Source organism: Manihot esculenta, chromosome 8 (assembly GCF_001659605.2).
Source record: "Manihot esculenta cultivar AM560-2 chromosome 8, M.esculenta_v8, whole genome shotgun sequence".
In the NCBI taxonomy this organism is placed as follows: domain Eukaryota; kingdom Viridiplantae; phylum Streptophyta; class Magnoliopsida; order Malpighiales; family Euphorbiaceae; genus Manihot; species Manihot esculenta.
Genome location: NC_035168.2, coordinates 37,030,737 through 37,055,300, shown reverse-complemented (window position 1 = coordinate 37,055,300; position 24,564 = coordinate 37,030,737). Strand labels below are relative to the sequence as shown.

The 24,564-nt window shown below is 32.1% G+C and overlaps 3 protein-coding genes across 11 annotated transcripts; all 3 read left to right on the top strand.

Moving 5' to 3' along the window:
* The first annotated feature begins 318 nt into the window (after window positions 1-318).
* Window positions 319-5,045, top strand: LOC110620362 (perakine reductase). 9 transcript variants are annotated; one of them, XR_006351687.1, is made up of 8 exons: window positions 319-566; window positions 655-822; window positions 987-1,199; window positions 1,265-1,437; window positions 1,540-1,636; window positions 1,714-1,758; window positions 1,970-2,102; window positions 3,104-3,135. XR_006351687.1 is itself a non-coding variant. In XM_043958951.1 (8 exons), exons 1-8 carry the CDS (start codon window positions 504-506, stop codon window positions 3,077-3,079), a joined length of 1,080 nt encoding a protein of 359 aa, XP_043814886.1. In that variant the 5' UTR covers window positions 320-503; the 3' UTR covers window positions 3,080-3,134. The 9 variants fall into 9 exon arrangements, 7 of the variants coding, with proteins under 7 accessions (XP_043814886.1, XP_043814889.1, XP_043814888.1 ...); XR_006351686.1 differs by having other exon boundaries at window positions 3,001-3,134; XM_043958951.1 differs by having other exon boundaries at window positions 320-566; window positions 1,714-1,867; window positions 3,001-3,134.
* An 818-nt stretch (window positions 5,046-5,863) lies between these two features.
* On the top strand, window positions 5,864-11,105 carry LOC110620365 (IN2-2 protein-like). Its single transcript, XM_043959411.1, has 4 exons — window positions 5,864-5,928; window positions 6,174-6,288; window positions 6,381-6,409; window positions 10,847-11,105. Exons 1-4 carry the CDS (start codon window positions 5,864-5,866, stop codon window positions 11,103-11,105), a joined length of 468 nt encoding a protein of 155 aa, XP_043815346.1.
* A 7,234-nt stretch (window positions 11,106-18,339) lies between these two features.
* On the top strand, window positions 18,340-21,602 carry LOC110620363 (probable aldo-keto reductase 1). The gene is made up of 7 exons (XM_021764071.2): window positions 18,340-18,661; window positions 18,809-18,976; window positions 20,029-20,238; window positions 20,378-20,550; window positions 20,751-20,847; window positions 20,942-21,095; window positions 21,180-21,602. The coding sequence occupies exons 1-7, from the start codon at window positions 18,602-18,604 to the stop codon at window positions 21,356-21,358; spliced, it is 1,041 nt and encodes a 346-aa protein (XP_021619763.1). The 5' UTR covers window positions 18,340-18,601; the 3' UTR covers window positions 21,359-21,602.
* The last annotated feature ends 2,962 nt before the right edge of the window (window positions 21,603-24,564 follow it).

Sequence of the window (24,564 nt, the reverse complement as noted above, 5' to 3'; positions counted from 1 at the left end):
GTTCATATTTTTTAAATTATATTTAGAATTATATCATATATAACAAAATATATAGTAAAGTTGTTACCATTTCCGACAATCTTAAATCTATTTAAACTCTAATACCCGTAACAATTCAGTTCCTGCGTAGGAACGAGGGAGCCTCTTCTGTCCAGCTGGCCACGAAGTTTTGCAGGCAACAAGGATAGAGCACATTAGAAGGAAAACTAAAACTAGATAAAATCGAAAGGAGATTTTTTAAACGGTGGGTACTTAGATTACACAAACGGGTTGAATTATTTCATTAAACAATTGAAATATAATTTCTCCCCCATGCCTCGCTACTAAACGACCTATGTCAACATCATTATCATTTATCCGACCGAGGGACCTGACATTATCTACAAGTACTCAGATGTTATTCATGGTTCCTTTAGTAATTGAACCAAACTCATCATCACCACTTCCATAGCAAATAGCAGGAAGGGAAGGAGAAGGTGAAGGAGGCAGAGAAAACTAATTGGATGGCTGAGGAGCAAAGACTTGTAATTATTCCAAGGGTGAAGCTGGGTAATCAAGGACTAGAGGTCAAACCCATAATCTCACTTCCTTCTTTATTCTATGGTTTTCAATTATTAATGATCAGAGATTATACCCTTTTTCTTTAACTTTCAGGTCTCCAAATTAGGATTTGGATGTATGGAGCTTTCTGGTGGCTACAATGCTCCTCTTCCTGAAGAAGTTGGCATATCAATCATCAAGGAAGCATTCAATAGAGGAATTACATTTTTCGATACTGCTGATATTTATGGGTCTAACGCTAATGAAGTTTTGATTGGCAAGGTTTAGAGTTCCTGTCATATACAACTTCTTTTCTTAAAACAAGATAAGCAAATAAGAATATTTCTTTTTTCTCTTTTCAGTCGAGCTAGCGAGGCAAGCAATTAGAGTTCATGAAAATGTAAGTTCTTTTGATTGTGTACCTCGACAAATACTTGTGCTTGCAGGCATTGAAGCAATTGCCTAGAGAGAAGATCCAATTGGCTACAAAATTCGGGGTTATTTTCAAAAAAAATTATGATTATAGGACTGCCTCATTTAATGGCAAACCTGAATATGTTCGTGCATGCTGTGAGGCTAGCTTAAAGCGTCTTGATGTGGACTATATTGACCTTTACTATCAACATCGCATCGACCCGTCAGTCCCAATAGAGGAAACCGTAAGTTCTTATTTTCATTTACTGGTTTTCTCTGTGAATTTCTGAATGAATTTTTCATCAAGTAGATGGGAGAACTTAAGAAGTTAGTGGAAGAAGGGAAAATTAAGTACATAGGACTTTCTGAGCCAAGTCCCGATACCATCAAGAGAGCACACGCAGTTCACCCCATCACTGCACTGCAAATAGAATGGTCACTTTGGTCTCGCGACCTCGAGGAACAAATAATCCCTCTTTGCAGGTACACATGTAATATTCATATTTAGTGTTTCTTACTACGTTTTCTTTGATTAATCTAATAATAATATGTCTGAGGGGATTGTCCTCTGAAACAAACATGCAGGGAACTTGGAATTGGAATAGTTCCATATAGCCCTCTGGGTCAGGGCTTTTTTGCTGGCAAAGCAGTAGTGGAAAGCGTGCCTTCAGACACTCTGCTGGTACTAAATTTGCATTTAGTTACAATCTAATTCTTTAATTTGATGCTTATTTGGCATCTACCTTGCTTTTACTGCAGAAATTCTTCCCAAGATTCACAGAAGAAAATTTAAAACAGAATAAGGTATTATATAGGAGAGTAGAAAATTTAGCTAAAAAATATGGATGCAGTCCTGCTCAGCTTGCCCTTGCTTGGGTTCTCAATCAAGGAGATGATGTGGTTCCCATCCCTGGTGGGTCTGCTTCTCTTTGATTCATGCTCTCAGTTATCTAATGTGTTTAGATCAGCTTACCAAATACTTGTGGTTTGCAATGTCTTGTTGGGCTTTCTTTAGGCACAACAAAGATTAAGAATCTGCATGACAACATTGGAGCATTGAGAGTTAAGCTGACAAAAGATGAGTTTAAGGAAGTCTCTGATGCTGTTCCAGCCGACCAAGTTGCTGGATTGAGATTTTTTGACATCAGGTATACATGGAAGTTTGGCAACACCCCACACAGAAATGGCTAATTCCCGACCTGAGTCGTCTATCTTAGCAAGCTGTGCACTTACTGAAATTTTGATCTTACCATTAATGTCAGAATTATAAGATCTCGAATTGGAGTCTCAGTAGAAATTAATTATAATAAATAAATTAATTAGCAAGCTTTACCCCTGTCGTTTTGTCGGTTTCCCCTGCTCGAACTCTACAGATGGATAATTTGTTACAGTGGGTCTGTCTAATATGGAGGGCCACCATCATTATGAACTATGAAGTATTTAATTCAAAAGAATGCAAGTCATCTTCTCTTCAAAATTAATGTTCTAATATCTTGGCTGACCCATTTGATGGAAATGGAGAAGTTATTATTTATAAAAGGAAAATAAAAAATAATATAAATGGAGAAGTTATTATTTCATTAATAAAAATCGAACAAACACTCATCCCTAGTTATATTGAATTTCTTAATAGTTGAATATATTAAAAATATAACATCAAGGTTTTTTTTTCCCTAACCTGCAAAACATTGCTTTCTAAAGTTGCTCATGCAACAACTGAATTTTATAATAAAGGGTCAAGTTTATATAATCTATAAGATGGTAAAGGTTAGCACTGTATAAGCATAAGCATAATTGCTTATCTGTCATGAAACATGACAGAAATTAACTTGCTTAATGGAAATCATAAATTGACAAATGAAATTTTTCAGAGATGAATCCAAGGGGTCCCATGCCCAGATTTTTTTTTTGTTTGTTTCTTATCTTGATTTTCAGTATTAAAAAGAAAATTTGGTCCCCAATTGATCAAAACTTAATGGTTGTCAAATAAAATCTTTCATTGACACAAGCTCATGCGTCACTGCTCACAATCCATGTCAACGTCAGGAGTGCCTATCCGACACAGGGACCTGAAATTATCTATAAATATAGATATTATTTATGGTTCCTTCAGCACTTGAATTAACTAAACTCATCACTTCCATAGCAGATAGGAGGAAGGGAAGGAGAAGGTTGAAGGAGGCACATAGAAAACTAAGAGATGGCTGAGAAGCAAAGACTTGTAATTCCAATGGTGAAGCTGGGTAATCAAGGGCTAGAGGTGACGCTCATCTCAATTGTTTATTATTCCATGTTTTTCAATTAGAAATGATGAAAAATTTTACCCTTTTGCTTTAACTTTCAGGTCTCCAAATTAGGATTTGGATGTATGGGGCTTTCTGGTGGCTACAACGCCCCTCTCCCTGAAGAAGTTGGCATATCAACCATCAAGGAAGCTTTCAATAGAGGAATTACATTTTTCGATACTGCTGATGTTTATGGCCCTAACACTAATGAAATCTTGATCGGCAAGGTTTCTTCTTATCATATACAATTAGTTCTTGTCTTGAAACGAGATAAGCCAAGCAAATAGAGTTCATGAAATGTAATTTCTAGGGATATATTGCTTTTGTTTAGTTGTGTACTACGTCAAATACTTGCGCTTGCAGGCTTTGAAGCAATTGCCTAGAGAGAAGATCCAATTGGCTACAAAATTCGGTATTGTTTGCGAGAACAATGATTTCAAGGCTGCCTCATTTAATGGCAAACCTGAATATGTTCGTGCATGCTGTGAGGCTAGCTTAAAGCGTCTTGAGGTGGAATATATTGACCTTTACTATCAACATCGCATCGACCCTTCAGTGCCAATAGAGGAAACTGTAAGTCCTCTTTTTCTTGGCTTACTTTGTCCCTGAACAGATATTATATACAGATGAATTATGACTAAGCAGATGGGAGAACTTAAGAAGTTAGTGGAAGAAGGGAAAATTAAGTATATTGGACTTTCTGAACCAAGCCCTGACACCATAAGAAGAGCACACGCAGTTCACCCCATCACTGCTCTGCAAATGGAATGGTCACTTTGGACTCGTGAACTCGAGGAAGAAATAGTCCCTCTATGCAGGTGCCCATTTAACATTCTTACTTAGTCTTCCTAATAACGTTTTCTTTAGTTGGTCTAATCATAAGACGTCCGATGGGATTGTCCCATGACAAACATGCAGGGAACTTGGAATTGGAATAGTTCCATATAGCCCTCTCGGTCAAGGATTTTTTGCGGGCAAAGCAGTAGTGGAAGCTATTCCTTCAGACACTCTGCAGGTACTAAACTTGTATTAATTAACCTGTTCCATATAGCCCTCTCTCACTGCCATATAGCAGTGGAACCCTCTGTTTACTAAATACTTTTTTCCATCCTTCCTCAAATATTTTTTTTTTTTACAACCAAAACTTAAAATGCTCAGTAATTTTATCGACTATCATTTTTAGCCTAAATTTTAGTTCTCGTTATTTATTTGGCAAAATCTACTTCAGGGATTATTTCCAAGGTTTGTGGGAGAAAATTTAGAACAGAATAAGGTAATATATGGTCGGATAGATAATTTGGCTAAAAAATATGGATGCAGTCCTGCTCAACTTGCCCTTGCTTGGGTTCTCAATCAAGGAGATGATGTGGTTCCCATCCCTGGTGGGTCTGCTTCTCTTTTTTGTTCATGCTCTCAGTTATCCAATGTGTTTAGATCAGCTTACCAAGTACTTCTGGTTTGCAATGTGTTGTTGGGCTTTCTTTAGGCACAACCAAGATTAAAAATCTTGAGGACAACATTGGAGCATTGAGAGTTAAGCTAACAAAGGATGAGTTTAAGGAAGTCTCTGATGCTGTTCCAGCTGACCAAGTTGCTGGATTGAGAACTATTGACATTAGGTATACATGGAAGTTTGGCAATACTCCACTCAGAGATGGCCAAATCTAAACCTGAGACGTCTACCTAGCCAATTCTGCAGTTACTGAAATTCTCTTCAATGAGTGTATACTCGGTAGTATATCAGAAATAAAATTGTTAAACAATCATAGTCCTTATAGTTTAATAAAACTTGCACATTTGTCCCTACATTATTAAAAGCTTGCTATTTACGCCTTATAATTTAAAAAAGCCAAATAGTCTTTGCCTAGAGGAGCTAACTCTTTTTTTTTTTTAATTCGCAATTTAGTGCTTATAATTTTATATATTCCAACAATTTCATTTTTGTTCCTATATTTTAAATTAACTTTTAATAAATTATATAACAATTGTGACCTAATTGTATTTTCATGATATGAATTAATTTATCTTTTTTTAAATTACACAGGTAAATAATATTGCCTTCAACTTTAAGTTCATAATTTCCCTCAACACTAGATAAATCATGTAATTGAATTAAAATATTTCATTAAATTAAGTTTCATAAATAAATAATTTTTTATTAATGCAACTCTTATATATTTATGTTAAAAATTTAAATATTATGTGTACTGAAATGAAATATAATAAACTGTGAGATTTGGAGGGTCACGAATCATCGCCACGTGTCAATAACTAGATGAGGAGGATTCTGTGTGGTCTAGCAATATATATCATAATAATAATAATAATAATATAATTAATATATATAATAATATTAAATATGTTTTAAAGATTAAGGGATTAAATAGATATTTATTATAATATAAGGATTAAATAATAATTTTTTTCAAACTGAAAAAATCTTTAGCGAAAGCAGATTCAGGATCATGCATCGGTGGCCATAGCAGTCAGTCTAGTCAATTAGCCCATCATGCCATCCTCAATAATAGCAAGAACAAATTGAACAAGAACATTGGTCTTCTGTTTTATTAATCTCCCTAAAATCCGTAGCAAGAGGAAAGGAAACAGGAGCAGAGCAGAGAAAGATGGCAAAGAAGCAGAAATTTGTGGTTCCAAGAGTGAAATTGGGCACCCAAGGATTAGAGGTGAAGTGAAATCCAGTCTATCTTCTGCAATTACAATTCCTTTATTTGTTCATATGTTTATTCTTGATCAGCTATTCTTTCTTGTTTTCCATACTAATTAACACAAACCCAGTAAAGAAATAACTTCTATTAATCCTTCTCGTATAGCATCGATGAAAGCTCTGTTTGGTAATATGCTGTTTTTTCAGACATCCTTGAACTGTTTGTTTCATTGTCTCCTATTAGTTTGGTTATTTTGATCTAATTTCAGGTCTCAAAGTATGGAGCTCAGTGGTCTGTACAACGACCCTGTCTTTGAGGAGTTTGGCATTTCAATAATCAAGGAAGCATTCATTAGAGGAATTACATTTTTAGACACAGCTGATGTTTATGACCTTACATTTTTATTTTTTCTCCTTATTTTCTCTTTTTATTTTTTTCCCTTCTCAAAAATATTTTCCAAACATAATGTTAACAGATGCAGTGGTATGGGCTTTTGATCAAATGGTGAGATTTTTTTTAAAAAAATATTTATGTTTTGGTGTTGAATGAAATTAATTTACTAAAAGGTGGTATTTTTTAGTCAGACATAATTTATACTTATGTTTGAATTTTTTTAGTGACTAAAAATAAAAATAAAATAAAAATTATTACTAAACTATAAAAAAAATTACTTATTACTTATTAATTTTATTAATATCTAAATATTTAAATTTAAAAAAATCAATATTTTTTTAAACAGTAGCTGATTCAGCTTTTAAACGCAACAATAAGAACTCGTTTAGTTTAACTGATAGCTATTACTAATAAATTTAAGTGTTTGCTGAATTATGTATAATTATTACTTGTGATATATAAAATAATTAAAAATTAAATATGAAAATATTAATTTATTATATAATATATATAATAATTAAAATATAATTTTAAAATATAATTATTATTTAGTCACACAGATTTAATTCGATGGTAATTGAATCTGTATAAATATGATAGATTTTAAATTTTATTCTTTTAATTTTTAATTTTTTTTAAAAAAAAATTTTATCTAACTACTAAATCAAATAGGCTTTAAGTAACGTCGTCCCAGAGGGACTAAATTATAATTTACCTTTCTTTTTTCATAAAAATAGAAAGTGAATTATTTCAAATTAGATGCTGCTAGTACTTGCTGTTAAATTAGTCAAGCTCAATTTAAATTTACGTCTACCTAAGAAATAGTTTTTAAAATGGTAAACTATATATTTTCAAAAGGTTAAAAAAAAAAGAAAAAAAAAAGAGTAAACTATACTTTTCAGTTAAATTTTTTAAGCGTCCCAAGTTGGGATATTACTAAACTTGTTTCTAAGTAAATTATATCAAATTTTATTTAAATTGGCTACGGCTAATTTTAACTTACTTCTGATTAAGAAATCATTTTAAAAAATTGACACAACTCAATCGAAAATTGATTGGGCGTTTACTTAAAAATTAAGAATAGTTTAATAAGAGATAAAAATAGAATAAAAATTACCATTTTTCTAAAATATTTTGTGATAGGAAGTTTGTTTATAATATTTTAAATAACAAATTTAAAATAGAGAGTTTATTTATAAAAATAATTTATATGGTTGTATCAATTTTAGTTTAGGACGAAAGATAGTTTATTTTAATATTATAATAAAATACTATTATTTTATTTTTGCATATAAAATTGGTGTAAATTATTAAATTTATTTATATAAATTGTATTTAAGTAGATTTAATATTAAAAATATTTATTTTAAATTGATTGAGGACGGACGTCAAATTCATAAATTAAAATTATTATTTTTTATTTAAAAAATTTTATAAATAAAGTGAATGAGTTTCGATGCCACATAGATCTTAAAATTATTTAAATTAAATAATGAGTATAATAAAAGAACAATTTAAAATAAAAGAAGAGAATAAATAAATTGTTATTTGAAAAGTTGATTTTAAGAAGAATTAAAAAAAGAATAAAACAAAGTGATTAGAATTATAAAACAAATAATTAATAAATAAAACTCAATCGAAAGATTGTAGTTGATCATTAATTAAAGAGATGGTTTATTTGATGATTGAAATCGAAAGATTGTAGTTGATCATTAATTAAAGAGATAGTTTATTTGATTATCTATTATTTAATTTTAGTATTCAAATAAGTGAATCTCACCAATTTTTTTTTATGATTAAATTAATCTGCATAGTATTTAAATTAATTCTTAGTTAATTAATAACTCATCAAATGTGTAGATTTAATTAATTAATTACTTTAAGAGAGAATAATACAAACTTGATTAATAATAACAAGCAAATTATTTAAATCAAATCAATTAATTATTTAACATAAATAAATATGTTAATTGCTATTTATATTAATCCAGTTAAATAATTACGTATTTATTTGGATTAATTAGCAATATATTATCTTTCTAGAAAACTCAATAGACCTCTTGAATTTCTAAGAGGACAATGGAGGTGATATTTCTCGAAAATAGAAATTAATTAAAAATAGAAATAAGATCAACAAAAATTAAAAACATAATCTCACAATTTTAAATAAATATCAATTTGATTAATTTTTAACTGAATAAAAGAGTTTAACCTTAAAGGGTTATAATAAAATTGTAAAAAATAAAACAAAAAGAGAAGAAGAATTCGGCTAAAAGGAACGAAAAAGAGAGAGGATGTGATGAGAAGAGATGTTTTTTTTTTACTTCTAGGCAGCCTTTATATAGAATTTTTCCAAACAAAAAGATAATTATTCATAATTTTTAAAAAAATGTAAACTAAATCTACTACTCTTACAATGACTCTTATTCTAATCTTGATCTGATTGTGTTTATATCTATCTAAAACAGTTTTAAACTCTGTACAGTTGGCAAAACTAAAATTATAGAATCTGTCCGTCAGCTTGGGCTACAGTCTTGGGCAAGACTGTACCTTCTAGTCAGAAAAAGCTCTAAAACAGTTTCTTTGGTTACTTTTCTCATTTTCAGCTCCAAATCTGTCCAAAATTAAATTTCAAGTAAAAATCAATTGTTTTTATCAAAATTATAGCAAAATCATAGAATTTAATATAGAAAAAGTTGTGAATTTTGCAACTCATCAGATTCTCCTGCACTTGCACCTTTGCTTGTCCTCAAGCATAGAAATTTAAATATCTAAAAATAATTAAAACACAGCTCTATCCTCAACCATTTGAAACTTAATTTGTCCAAAGCAAAGAACGAAATTTTCATGAGATAAGATAATAGCAGAAATAGCTTAATTTCATCAAAGTTTATTTCAATAAGTCTTATCTTTAAAACGTGTTTCTCAAGATATAAAGTTGGTCATCAATCAAATTTTAAGCACACAGAATATTAATATACCATTTAATATTAAACTACCATTTTGAAATAATAGACTCTTAGAAACTCTTGACAGACCAACAAAATTTAAAGACTTAGAATTTTATTATTACACTTCCTACTATATCTTACCTGAAACTGATGAAGTGAACGTAAAACAAATGATTACTGAGCCACTTTCAGCTCAGGTGGCTACTAGCTCCACTCATAATCACCTAACTAAAGGCATAGGGCGAATTTTTAAACAACCCAAAAAGATGATACTCTACTAAACGTCGATTTTTTCATACATAATCAGTTTAAGAGGGTCACCAAGTACCGCACTACTTAAGCCATCGAGTTAGTAACCAAATAATCAACTAGAGGAGTGGATCATAATAGTGTCTTAATTTCTGATTTTTGTTTTTTGCTTTGTGCTGTTATTGTTTCTTTCTTTTCTTGACGAAACCTCTTAATTTTTAACATAAACATATGGTCTAAATAATATCTTTAAAGTCATTTTTAACAAAGGGCAGCAATTCATTTAAGAAAAACATGCATTTATTACCCTACTATTTAAGTAAGGATCATACTTCATGAATTCTCAAAACAAGCCTTAAAAACAAAACAAACAAAATAAATAATGATGAATTAACTATATTTAGGCTAGTATACAAATGGCATAAAAACTTAAATTCTTTGATAAAGACATATCAATTTATCATGGCAAGTAAGGAACTATAATTTTTGTTATATATAAATAAATCTCAAAAATAGAAAAATTAAAATCTAAGAATTGAAAAAGTAACAAATCAGCAAGTGCAAGTGTTGAAAAACTACTGAGAAATAGAAAAAAAATAGATCAAGTCATACAGGCTTGGGCAAGCCTCTAACAGTAGAACAAAATTTTGTGCAGAACAGCAACAACAGAAGAGAAAACAAAGCAAAAAAATATTTACATTAGTCAACACAGCAAAAACACAATAAAAAAAATTATATTTGAATCACTCCTCCCCCCACACTTACTCCTTACATTGTCTTCAATGTGAAAAAAAATTCAAGTAACAAGGGAAGTTCATCAGCAAATTAGCAAAAAGTGAGTAAAGAGGACTTCCCTGAGGAGTAAGTTGCCTAAAACTTCAGGCTGGTGGAGGCTGAGATATAGGCAGCCCTAAGTGGGAGAGAATTGCATCAAGTTTAGCATCAATGTCGTGCATTTTCACCTCAATTCTAGCTAGGCGGGCTTGATTATCATGTTCTAGAGATACTACTGAGGTGGCTGGGGCTGAATTGTTCTCTGTCCGATTTAAACGCGATCGTGATAGAATGATAGGACTTTATCATCAACCTAAAAATTGAAGTCCTCGTACAGGTCCTGTTCCTCGGGCAAATATCTGGCCTTCCCACCGGCTATTCTAGGCATTTTTTTCTTCTATTTCTTTTGTGGTAGAGAAACGGGTTGAACCTCCCCACTGTTGGTGTCCTCTGCCTCTTGTGCTAGGTCCGTGGTTCCTTTCTCACTGTGACTAGAGGCTGTATTCTTGCTACTACTTTCTGAGGCTTCGAAAATTAATGTGGTAGTCTTAGATTGCATTTTTCGATCCTGTAGCTGTTTCAGAATTTCGAGCTTGACCTCCCATTCGTCATCATTGTCAGTGTTCACTTCATTGATGGGGGTTTTACCCTTCGTCTACGAACGAGTGGCTCTCCTTATTGCGACTGGCAGAGAAGACATCAATGGAGCAAAAATCGGCATTGATGACGTGGCTGCTATTGGCGATGGCATCGCCGGCATTTTTGTCGCACTTCCAACGGCTTGCATTTTTATCAGCGAAGTTGTTGCTGGGGTCGGCGAAGCTTGGCAGTAGTGTATGGATGAAAGCGCGGTGGCTGGCATTGCGTCTAGCTGAGTCTTGGTGCCTTGGTGCTTCAGCATCGTCGTTCCTAAAAGAAAGGGGAGAGTCGCGAGAGAGAGAGGGGGGGGAGAGAGTGGTAGCTGTGCGAAAAAGAAGAGAAAAGAAAAGAAAAGTAAAGTAAAGGTTTTGGATTTTTAAATAAAAGTAAACAGTAAAAAAAATAACTAAGTAGTAAAAATAAAATTACCTCTTTTTAGAGCAATTATAAAAATAAAGCAAAATATTTTACCACTTAAATAACCATTGAAGGCTATATATGATCTCTCTAAAGTTCAGACTTGTGCAGAAAATATAATACGCTCTAAAGTTAAAGATAACAGAGAAATAAAATAAAAATTAAAAAATTAAAAGAAAAAACTCATGGTAATCGGACAAGCTTGGGCAAGCCTGTCACCTTGGGTTGCCTCCCAAGCAGCACTCTTGTTTACTGTCCTAAGCTGGACTTAGTGGCATATTAGGCTTCATTGATTTCCCTTCTACAACCACTTCCATCTGTTAGAAAATCCAGAGATTACTGCAACCCAAAACTACGCAGCGAAAAATAAAAATCTATGTTTCCCCTTTCAGGATCCGAGTGCTTCGTTTAATTCGAAAGGAATGATAAGAGACTAACCTTTTGCACTGACGATAAGAGACAGTTTCGGACTGATGGTGCTGCTTCTGAAATGAACACCCTCAATGGTATCCACACGAACGTTTCCGTCTAGAGTGCTAGCTCTCTCAACGGATGGATAAGCTATGTGCTCCCCAATCTACAACTCAGAAAAACGATTACTCCAAAAAACCTTGCTACTGCGATTGAAAGAAAGTCTTTTATTCGTTTTTCAGTCTTTTTATTTTTCCACACTTCTTTTCGTAAAAGAGTTGTATTCATAACCAACTATCACAATCTTGCAGATACTTGAATATCTATGTGATAAGTCCTTTTTGAAAAGAAAAAAAATAAAAGTTCTTTATCTGTAACAGTTACAGATAGACTGCAGATCTTTTAAATATTATTATTTTATAATGATAAATAATTAATATTAATAATAATATCTTTATTATTATTAATTATACTAATGGACTTTTAGCCCATTAATATGACATAGCACATCAACGACGTTCTTTTGTGTGTGACCCAATAGGCTCATATCAATTGGCAATATGCCTAGTTCCATAAGGCCCATAAATCATAAGCGACCTCTAGTAAGATATTATAACTACCTAATTAATGAGGATCGATAGTCCGACAAAGCCTAATAAATAGAACATATATTAATCTCTTTGTCACACGATATCTAGTTTGAACATAAGTCATGGTTAATGTCAAACTTATGATTTTTCGATCTCGAAGTAGACTGATAAAACAAATGATATTGATCACATTATTAATTCATTTGAGCACGGTTATGCATTTCTCAATCTCACTTATCGAGGGATCCAGAAGATATCTCTCTCAAATAAAGGGACACATTCTATCTTGATTGTTTAATATCATCTACATAATTTCTATTATGCTCAATCATAACCTTTATGATTATCCGATTAAAGACAATGTTTGGTTATGTCAAAACATAACAGTCATTGTGTTAGAAACTATAACAATCTCAAGTCAAATGATTAAAACATAACTATCTTGATATTCACTTATGACAATAATCCATATAGTGATCTCAATGTGGGTCCATCTAATACTTTGTTCTCTAACAAGTATCTATGATTATTGTGATTATTGAATTATATCAACATATACATAATCATCTCATGATTATCAATCAATAATCATATTGTCATATTTTATTATTATCACCATAATAATAAGTAACCAGGGATGTTAATCATTATTATATAACATACAAACAAATAATAATGATAATAAAATCTCTTTTATTAATAACCAAAATGACATACAAAAAGGTCCCAGATAACGGCCTAGGGCAAATACACTAACACCGTCTTCATATTCATTCAACATCCAAATTAACTTCTTTGCTTTTAAATGATTCAACTTAGAGGAGATTATGATCGGAAGTGTGTTATTACTTCCCAAAAATACATATTTCAAATAAGCTGAAAGTGTTTCTAACTTAGGTTTTAGTGCCTACAGAACAGAAGGAAGAAGTTTGTTGTAAGTATCGGGTATTGAAAGCGAGTTAAAGATACTTATCTTGTGGCTCAAAATGTCCAATGAGTGGACTGTTTCTATGATTTCCTCATCAAGTTTCAATGTGCTATTGTCAAGGTAGTCCATTGTCAAGTTTTTTATTAAAACTACCTCCAACTTGTCTTTCTTGCTTAATTCAAATGCTTTTTGAGCGAAAGGATCAACAATATCTATGCTACAAAGAGAAAAATTATCATAAGGATACTTTATTGTATCGTGAACATTAAATTTTACCTCTTTTTTGTCAAACTCTATCGTGAGCTTGCCTTTGTGCACATCAATCTTCGTTCTAGTTGTGCTAAGAAATGGTCTCTTTAGCAACAGACAGTGGAGTTAGATGAACTGTCATCGTCCATGTCTAGGATAAAAAATATGCTGAAAAAATTAATTTTCCTACTTGAACCAAGACATCCTCCAACACACCATTTGGATAGACTATTGATCTATCAGCGAGTTGGAGTGTGACTCTTGTTTGTTTTAAAGGACTTGCATCCAAAAACAAATAAACAGACAGAGGCATAACATCCATGGAAACTCCTAAATCACACATTGCCTTCCTGACTTTAAAGTCACTAACTTTACATGATATTGCAAATATGTCTTTGTCTTTACATTTTTATAAAATTTTTCCTTGAAGCATAGCTGATACATTCTCACCTACTTTGATCTTTTCATGCCCATACAATTTCCTTTTATTAGTGAAAAGATCTTTTAGAAATTTAGCATACCTAGGTATTTGCTTTATGATTTCAAGAAGGGGTATGTTCACCTGGACTTTGCGAAAAATCTCCAAAAATCTCTTTTTCTTCCCTTTTCCTTTTGGATTGAGCAAGTTTTTCAAGAAAAGGAGGACAATTTACTTGAATTAGGGGCTTTTCTACCTCTGATTTCTAGGGCTGATTTTCTGCTGAAATTTTCAATTCTACTTCTGGCACCAGGTCTGTCATACTGCCTTAGGCAAGCCTCTTCGAGCTGGCAGTTTCCAATTCTTTTCCGCTTTGTAATGTAATTGCACTTGCATTCTATTTTGGGTTTGGCACGGTTTAGGAGGGTAGTTTCCCTTGAGATTCCAGCTTACTCACTGATGTAGCAAGTTGGCTCACTTGGTTTTTCAAATTTTGAATGCTCGATTTCATTTCCTGTTGAAAAATGATAGTGCTATTAGCAAGAGATTGTACAATGTCTTTTAAAGATATACTTAATTTTGCAGCTTAATAATTTGCTCTTAGTTGAAAATTTTGTTGTCTATTCTCATAGCTAAGGTTCGGATGATCTCTCCATCCTAGATTATATATATTTAAAAATGGATCATACTTCCTTTGTTATTAATTGAATCCTCCAATTGCATTAACATATTGCTCACCTTCCTGAAAGGTAGGACACATATCAGTGGAATGGTCGACTTGTTTACAAATATCACAAGTTCGTACATTATTTCCTATAACCAATTGTTGAATTGCAGTGGTAAGTTGTAAAATTTTAGAATCTAAAGATGCAATACTTACCTCATTTGCATTCCTTGGAATGTCCTCATCTCGGTCATACTGTCTAGAGTTGGTGGCTAATTTTGAAATTAAAGTTTTACCTTTTTCAGGTTCTATTTTCGCAATGGCTCCTCCACTAGTAGCATCTATTATTCTCCTTTCTAATGGAAAAAGTCCTTTATAGAAGTGAAGGTTAAGTTATTTTGGAGTGATTTCATATTTTAGACAGCTTGCAATTAATTTCTTATAATATTCCTAATATTTATGGAGAGTTTTATTTTTTCTTTATTTGATTCCACTTATTTCTTTCCTTATAGATGAAACTTTAGTTGTTGAAAATTTTTTTTTCTAAAAATAAGGTTCTAATTTGCGCCCAAGTGGTGATTGATCCTGGGGCAAATAGTAGAATCAATCCTTAGTAGATTCAATCAAAGTAAAAGGAAAAGCTACTGACCTGATTTTTTCGTCAATTGTCCCATGTGGTCTTATACTTGAACAAACCATGTAAAACTCTTTCAAATGACGATGTGGGTCTTCATTCTCCAACCCTTGAAATTTTAATAACATATAAATCATATATATTCGCAATTCTAGGGGTGTGTTTAACACTTCATATGTGATTCAAAGAGGTTGCTCTTCTATAGCAGCTGCGGCCATCGTGTCGCTTCTGGTGGGCTCAACTGGGATTCAGTTGGTGTTGAAGATGTGAGGTCTTCGGTGGTCCTGCGCAGAGGGTTCAGGAGGCGGTTGAGAGGTTCCCAAATTGGCCTGTTTTTGCAACTTGGTTGCTTTTCTCAATCGTTTTTCGGTCTTCTTGATTTCTAAATCAATCTGGATTCTACTATTTTCAGACCTGGTTATAAAAATAAAAATAAACAGTTAAAGGTTCCCGATAATGACACCAAAATTTGACTGGGTCGAATCCGTCAATTAAAACAGATTCCTTTTTTTTAATTAAAAGATTTTATAAATAGGGTGAATGAGTATCGATTCCACATAAACCTTAAAATTATTTAGATTAAATGATAAGTAGAATAAGAAGAGCAGTTTAAAACAAAAAGAGAGATTGAAGAAAATTGCTATTTGAAGAAGTTGATTTTAAGAAGAATTAAAGAAGAAATAAAACAATACAATTGCAATTATGATACAAATAATTAATAAAGAAAACTCAGTGGAAGGTAATCGAAATTGAGAGGTTGCAGTTGATCATTAATTAAAGAGATAGTTCATTTAATTATCTATTGTTTAGTTATAATGTTCAAATAAGCGAATCTCACCAATTTTTTCTTATAATTAAATAGCGCTTAAATTAATTTCTAGTTAATTAATAACCCATCAAACATGTACATTTAATTAATCAAAGAAAAGAATCCAAACTTGATTAATAATAACAAGCAAATTATTTAAATTAAATTAATTAATTACTTAACATAAATAAATATATTAATTGCTACTTATATTAAGCCAATTAAACAATTACGTATTTACTTGGGTTAATTAGCAATATGTTGTCTTTCTAGAAGATTCAATAGGTCTCTTGAACTCCTAAGAGAACAACAGTGGAGGCGATATTTCTCAAAAACAGAAATTAATTAAAAATAGAAATAAGATAAAAATAAATTAGGAACATAATTTCACAATTTTAAATAAATCTCAATTTGATTAACTTTCAATTGAATAAAGGAGTTTAGCCTCTAAGATTCATAATAAAATTGCAGAAAATAAAAGAAGGAGAGAAGAAGAATTCAGCCAAGAGTAACCGAAAAAGAGAGGATGTGATGAGAAGAGATTATTTTTTTTCTATTTCTAGGGCAGCCTTTATATAGGTTTTTTCTAAACAAAAACATAATTATTCACAATTTAAAAAAAAAAAAGTAAAATAAATCTATTACTGCTATAATGACTTTTAATCTAATCCTGATCTGATTGTATTTACATTTATCTGAAATAGTTTTGAATTTTGTATGGCTGAAAAAACCAAAATTTTAAAATATATTCGTCGGCTTGGGCTACACTCTTAGCCAAGACTATACTTTCCCGCTAGAAAAAGTTCTAAAACAGTTGTTTTTTTTCATTTTCAGTTCTAAATCTGTTTAAAATTAAATTTTAAATAAAAATTAATTATTTATATTAAAATTATAGTAAAATCATAAAATTTCATATAAAAAAAATAATGAATTTTATAACTCATTAGAACAATCGAGTTGAGTGAGTTTCATATGAAAAAAATTAATTGCTATGTAAACCGAATAGCCACATCACTTCTTACATTATTTTTTTACTTTGGCTAAAATAATAATAATAAATAATTGATTAAAACTAATAATTTTGTATAAAAATTTAATTAAAATATATAATTTATAAGTGAAATCTATATTAAAAATTATTTTATTTACTGACTAAATAGCCACATCAGTGTATTTTATTTTATTTTTTTGAGTGAAACTGCAATTAAACCTTTTAATTTCATTAAAATTATAACTAAATCTTTTCATTTAATTAAAAGACTAACTAAAATTAAAATTTTAGGTAAAAGTTTGGCAAAAATATATAGTTTAACACTTTTAAAACTTGCCTTTTTAGTCAAATGCCCTAATGGTATTGTAGTTTCGGTGACATGTGCGCATGCATCACTTGCAATATCAGTCAACTGCCAGAGCATCTCTCAAGTCTCAGGTCCCTTTTGTAGACATAATTTGCTGGATACAAGTTTTAAATATTATTACAGAGGAAAAGAAAACATTTGTGATTTGATGGGACTTGCATCTACTCTCACCCTAAAATTGATTTAAATTAAAAAAAATGATTGAATTAAATTAATTTAAAATTTTAATTATTTAAACTTAATTTAATTTTAATTAAAAATAAAAAAATCGAATTAAATTAATTAGTGATAATAATATATTATTTTTAATAAATAGAGAGATTAAATTATATTAAAATTAAAATATTTTAATTACATTTTAAAATATTAAATATAAAAAATAAAAATAAAAAATTTATTAAAAATTTAAATCAATTAAATCGAATTAAATTAAATCGAATCAGATTGATTCGATTTAATTGAATTCATTTTTATCAAAATTAATTTAATTTAATTTTTATAAATTCTAAAATTTTAATTTTCAATTTATTCAATTCAATTTAATTTTAAATTTCACGTCAGAAGCAATTTTAAAATCCGTCTTTTCCTCATTAACTTTTTTACTACTAATTATATATATGGATAAGTGAAAATATTTTTGCATTGTAAATACACTTATTTTCGTATAAAATTAATAGCTGAAAAAAAGTTGGCATCTAATTTCCTAAGCCTTTCCCTTTTTTAAAACCCTAACCCTTTGTTTGAATCCTTAATTATATAAGAAAAATTAAAAAAATTAAAAAATAGAAACCAAGAGAAATTTGGATAGAATTTTAGAAGTATTTTCTCAATTCCTCTTCATTCTCTGTCAAATTGGGTAAAAATGTTTTAGGTTTATTTTACGGGAAAAAGAAATATGATATTTATTCTTTTGTTTTGTTTTCTCTACTTTAATAATTCTCCCCAATTCCTTCCATCCAAACAAAGGATAATGGTGTTGTACTTCCTGTGACATGTGCGCATGCGTCACGGGGTACGTCTACAATCAACGATCATGGCATCTCCGGACTCTCAGGTCCCTATATAAGACAAAGAATCAGCAAGGGCAGAGTGAGTGGGGTTCAAGCTGTTACTTGCTTTGCTTCTTTTCTTATTTTCCCTTTTGTTCTTTGCCTTCTGCGTATCTCCTCACCTCTACAGGGAGAGGAAACAGATCGACGGAGAGTCGACCAATATGGCTGAGGAGCAGACAGTTGTAATTCCAAGAGTCAAACTGGGTTCCCAAGGATTAGAGGTAAAACACATTCCACTCTCTGCAATTACAATTTCTTTATGTTAATGTTGTTCGACAAAATGCTTATTCATTCAAATTTAAACTAATAAAATTGATGAAATAGCTGCTTTATTATTATCATTTTGGGTGATGTTTTTCGACTTTCAGGTCTCAAAGTTAGGCTTTGGATGTATGGGACTTAGTGGCATGTACAATGCCCCTCTCTCTGAAGAGGTTGGCATTTCAATCATCAAGGAAGCATTGAATAGAGGAATTACATTTTTTGATACTGCTGATGTTTATGGACCTCATACTAATGAAATCTTGGTTGGGAAGGTGACTCCCTTATTCTTTATTATTATCAGTAAAATTTACTGTTTAGTTTCTATGAGAAACTCGTTATTCGATCTTTCAAAACGTTTGCGACAATTTAAAAAGTATATTAGTTACTTTTTTATTGTTGTAAAAAAGTTTAAAATGCTAAGGACGTGGAGTCACTAATTAGTAAATTTTTTAGAAATTTGAAGAACTAACCAAGAGGTTTTTGAAATCATAGAGACAGAAAAATATGGCTATATAGTAAAATACTGCTAAATTATATAGAGAATAATTATTAGATTTTTTTAATGTTTTAATTTATTTTTCAAAATAGAGAGATCACCTAATGAATTTTTTTATATTATAAAGACTAAACAGTAATTTTATTATCATTATTATTATTATAAACGATTTGATTGGTTTGAAAATAACAAAGTTCAATGGTTTATTGTTAATAACTAGAAGTAAAACTAAAAAATTGCCACAAAATTCCTTCTTTCGTTGGCCTTATCAAGGCAGCCATGATATGTTGCCTCATTAGATTTTAAATTTCTGAACTATTTTACATCAGTTAATGGTGGAGCTTAAAGCATTATTTTTTTTTCTCCCCATATCGTTTGCTATGCTTGTCAGGAAAATATTAATATAGATGCAGTTAGTTTTCTGATGCTAAGGGGTTATGTGGATGCATTCAATTGTTGAATGCGAAAACCATTTGCATTTTGTGGATGGCGTTATGGTATCATTTCATTGCATTTAAACTCAAGAGTCCGGACTGCCTATCATTAGTCGAGGAAAGGTTTTGCTCATTTAGTAGAAACTTCTGAAATAGATAATTTGTTCGATCCTGAACTTGAAATTGTAATGATTGGTTATTTGGTGATCTGAAAGAGATCAAGCCATGAGCAAAAGAATCATGGCCTTAGAGCAGAGGTTCATCATCAATGGAAACTCAAAACAAAATATATATTGCACCATTATGCAACTAAAGCAGATGAAATGAATTTCCAACATCCCATCAAGTTTTATTTTCATTAAGGCACTGCATATTATGAACTCATGTCTTGCAGGCATTAAAACAACTGCCTAGAGACAAGATCCAGTTGGCTACAAAATGTGGTGTTGTTTTGAAGAGCCTTGATTTTAGAGGCGCTTCAATTAGTGGCAATCCTGAGTATGTTCGTGCATGCTGTGAGGCTAGCCTAAAGCGTCTTGATGTGGAATATATAGATCTCTATTATCAACATCGGATTGACACCTCAGTCCCAATAGAGGAAACTGTACGGACATTCTCTTTCCCTCTTAATTTTAGTAACACTTCAAAAATGATGATATATGGCTCTGTTTTGAAGAAAATCATATAAATCGTAAATGTCCAATCTTGTTATTTTGTAGTGAATTTAAATTCTGGGTTTGCAGATGGGAGAGCTTAAGAAATTGGTGGAAGAAGGAAAAATTAAGTACATTGGATTATCTGAAGCAAGTCCTGATACAATAAGAAGGGCACATGCAGTTCATCCCATAACTGCAGTGCAAATGGAATGGTCACTTTGGACTCGTGACATCGAACCTGAGATTGTCCCACTTTGCAGGTATTTCTAACCGCTTGATTTCCAAGTACAAATTGATTTGTAATGAAATGGTATCGAGATTGTAAAACAACTTACTACTGAGTTTTCCAAGAAATAAGCTAATTGCACGATTTTTTTTTCTTTCATTTGTTTTTTTTTTTTTGAAAATCTAGTCATATTCCCTGTAATTTATGAGGCATTTGACTGTGCAAACCATTCAGGGAACTTGGAATTGCAGTAGTTGCTTATAGCCCTCTTGGTCGTGGTTTTTTTGGTGGCAAAGCAGTAGTGGAAAGTTTGCCTGCAGAGACTCTACTGGTACAAAACTTGTATTAATTGCTTAAACAAATTGAAACTTTACACTGAAATTATTTTTATTCTTACCTTGTGATCTACTTGCTCTTTTTTTCAGAAAACACATCCAAGGTTCACAGCAGAAAATGTGGAAAAGAATAAGGTGTTCTACACTAGAATAGGAAATTTGGCCAAAAAACATGGATGTAGTCCAGCTCAGCTGGCTCTTGCATGGGTTCTCAATCAAGGGGATGATGTGGTTCCCATCCCTGGTGAGTCAGCTTCTTCTTTCTGCTCTCCATTTTAAATTCCACGCTGCATATTGCTTTGCTCATATTCTCCGACCATTTCTTTAGGGACAACTAAGATTAGAAATTTGGTTGACAATATTGGAGCATTGAGAATCAAGCTAACAAAAGATGAGTTGAAGGAGATCAGTGATGCTGTTCCTATAGATGAAGTAGCTGGAGTTAGATCCTACAATTTCAGCCATACCTTTAAGTTTGCTGATACACCATTGCCTAAAAATGCCTAAGCTGTAAGCTGATATATATGTGGAAGAAAGATGGTGCAAGCACTGCAGTACTCGAGAAAATTTTCCTCCGGGCTGATTGCGGAGGCGAAAATATAACAAACAATAATAGCTGCCTTGTAATTTATCAATTTCGACCAGGCCGTTATCAATTTGAAGAAAAAGAAACCCTGTTTAAATTAGAGAAAGAAAGCATATATGATTATAATAATGAAGATAATCATGGAAAATTTTTCTTTATCTTTAATTTTTGCAGAAATTTGTAACGTTTTATGTGATGTGTCATTATAAATGCTTAAAATTAAAATAAATAATTTGAGCTTAATTGGAGATCAAGCAAAAGTTGAGAAGCCTATTTGAGTTTTATTCTAATAAAAAATAAATAAATTTCCTTTTTTCCCACAATTTGCAATATTTTCCCCGAAGATTTTAGACTGAATCCCAACGCTGAATTGGTGAAGGCATAGAGTTAAAGTTAACTGATTTAAAATTCAACAGTAATTTAACTAATAGCTAATTAAATAGATATTATAAATTTAATAATAAAGCTTTGTTATAAATAAATTACTAATTTATTTAATATTTGATAAAAGGAGAGATAAAATGCAGGATGAAGAAAAATGGTTATTTTCGGTATAAGAAAATCCCAACAAACGATTCCAGTGTGTTGCTAATATCTAGAGAAGTGGGCTCGGTAACTGTGGCCATTTAGCAACAACAAAGCAAAAATGCTCCAGTAAATATAACACTGTAATTGCAAAATGACGAAATTTGCTTACAAGGAAATGTTGAAGAATACAAGGAAATTGGTATTTTAAAACATTGCAGACTGAGGCACAAATTTCCCTTTGTATGGATAGAATAAAGACAGAAACCCAGCCACTGTACATGCTACGAGGAATGCGAAAGACATACTTGCAAATAACAACACCTTTACCAGTGATGGGAGTCCTAACTGCAGGCTACAATTAAAACCGATTAGAATAGCGGTTTTAACGAGACTTTTGAGAATAGAGAGTTTGATTTTACCGGTGATTGAAGCCCTAACTGCATGCTACAATTAAAACCGATTAGAATAGGAGGTTTAGTGAGGTTTTTAAAATAGAGTTTGTGGGATTTGATAGAGATGAAATGGAAAAGGAGAATTCAGGAAAGATTATTTCTCTCTCATTTATAATGAATTTTAGAATGAAAAAACTTTATTTAATATAAAAATTTAAGTAATTAATTTTAAAAATATAAAAATTCATCAATGATATAATTCATGAATTAAAATATAATTTATTTTTTATTATTTAATTTTAATTTAAAAAATAAAATTTATTAATAAATTTATATATAGAAGTTTTAATAAAAATATTAATGTTTAAAAAATGATTTTTCTCTTTTTAAAAAAATTATTTTTTAAATAGATTACTTTTTCTTTTTTATTAATAAAATATTTTTTTAAAGGTCGTTCGCGAGCTAGAGGATAATGACTTCGATGGAAGAGGATGATCTTCTCCAGCGTAGTGTACGCAGGAAACGTAAAGATGGTGAGATGGGTGTTTCATTGAATGAGATTTGTGATGATCCTGATTCTTCAGCTGACCATCCGATGATAGAGACTGAGAATAATCATGTGAACCTTGGTTTTGTTAATGGACCTTCTTTTAAGGATGTAGTGACGAATAGAAACGGTCCAGGACTGCAGGGAGCTTCTGGGAGTGACATGGCTCCTGAAGACGATGAGTTTCATTTTGTTTCGGATGGTGAGGAGGATGATGAGGATGATCGTTGCCCTGTGATTAGACTTTCGAGTGTGGATAAACGTTGATTGTGTCGACCTTGGAAAAATTCCCTTATTGTGAAACTTTTTGGACGTTCAATAGGCTATACATATTTGTGTAGACGATTGAAAGAACTCTGGAAACCTTCTGCTCCAATGGATGTTATTGCTTTGGATAACAATTTCTTTTTGGTCCGTTTCGCTAATTCTGGGGACTTGGACTTTGCTAGATCGGAGGGACCCTGGATTATTGCTGACCACTACTTGACTATTCGTCAATGGTGCCCGGAGTTTGACCCTTTTCAGGATGTGTTAGAACGTTTAACTGTATGGGTTCGTTTCCCTTGCTTGCCTATTGAATATTATGATGAGGAACTTTTGTTACGCATTGCCCGTAAAATAGGTGAGCCTGTTAAAGTTGACTCTAATACTAGCCTTGTGACTCGAGGACATTTTGCCAGAGTTTGTGTGGAATTGGATTTGACTAAGCCCCTTCTATCTAAATTCAAGCTACACCGTAGAGTTCGCCGGATTGAATATGAGGGTTTGCATATGGTGTGCTTTGAGTGTGGTAAGTATGGGCATATGAAGGAAAATTGTGTTAATCAGCCTTATTCTGTTAATCAGCAAGGTGTTGTTGTTGGTCATGAGCTGAACCGTGAGACTTACAAAATGCCTGAGAGTTTGCCTGTCAATCCCGCTGCTACTGAGGATTTTGGGGATTGGATGTTGGTTCGGAGGGATCGACGTAGGGATAATCGTCAAAGTATCAGGCCTGGGCCTAAGAGAGTTGACAGAGATGAGGTTCGAAGGGTAGTTGCAGATGGGTCTACGGGAAATCGTTTTGACTCTTTACTTAATTTAGAGGATGAGGTCATACCAGAGGAGCAGAATAATGGTAGTTTGGGCACTCAGGAGATTCACATGGCTGTCCATGATGAGCGTCCTAGCAACCGGGCAAATAATGTAGTATCTAGGGGAGGTGGAATCCAGAGAGGGAGTCGTGGTGGTAGAGGGTTGTTTCGTGGAGGACGAGGAGGTCAGGCTGTGGCTAATAATGCTAATGTCGAGATAATTCCATCCTCTGCTACGACTTCTAGGGAAGTACGACCTAATACTAGAATTGGATTATCAAGGAAAGCAGCGGCAGAGGTTGAGCATACTGTAGTTGTTGGTAATGGGAAGGAGAGGGTAGAATCTTGGGTTGTTTCTTCTGAAGATCAGGTGGGGTTGAGTGTCTTGAATCATGTGCCTCCAAATCCACTAGGTTTTCGTAACCCATCTTTCCCTCATCCGTCTAGCCCGAATATTGTCCCTGGACAGAAGACAGTCAATGGGAGTGAGGATGATGTGACGTTGATTGTGGCTGGGACAATTTTGAATGAGTTGAATAAGGCGACTTCTGCTAGCTTGGTTGCTCCTTTGGAGCACCAACAGCGTA

Excerpts from the sequence above, each read along its gene's own strand:
- LOC110620362 (XM_043958951.1), top strand. The coding sequence starts at position 504 with ATGGCTGAGGAGCAAAGACTTGTAATTATTCCAAGGGTGAAGCTGGGT. Across the intron at positions 823-986 it reads ATGAAGTTTTGATTGGCAAG|GCATTGAAGCAATTGCCTAG; the intron begins GTTTAGAGTTCC and ends TTGTGCTTGCAG. Across the intron at positions 1,200-1,264 it reads CAGTCCCAATAGAGGAAACC|ATGGGAGAACTTAAGAAGTT; the intron begins GTAAGTTCTTAT and ends TTCATCAAGTAG.
- LOC110620365 (XM_043959411.1), top strand. The coding sequence starts at position 5,864 with ATGGCAAAGAAGCAGAAATTTGTGGTTCCAAGAGTGAAATTGGGCACC. Across the intron at positions 5,929-6,173 it reads ACCCAAGGATTAGAGGTGAA|GTCTCAAAGTATGGAGCTCA; the intron begins GTGAAATCCAGT and ends ATCTAATTTCAG. Across the intron at positions 6,289-6,380 it reads CATTTTTAGACACAGCTGAT|ATGCAGTGGTATGGGCTTTT; the intron begins GTTTATGACCTT and ends TAATGTTAACAG.
- LOC110620363 (XM_021764071.2), top strand. The coding sequence starts at position 18,602 with ATGGCTGAGGAGCAGACAGTTGTAATTCCAAGAGTCAAACTGGGTTCC. Across the intron at positions 18,977-20,028 it reads ATGAAATCTTGGTTGGGAAG|GCATTAAAACAACTGCCTAG; the intron begins GTGACTCCCTTA and ends CATGTCTTGCAG. Across the intron at positions 20,551-20,750 it reads GAGATTGTCCCACTTTGCAG|GGAACTTGGAATTGCAGTAG; the intron begins GTATTTCTAACC and ends CAAACCATTCAG.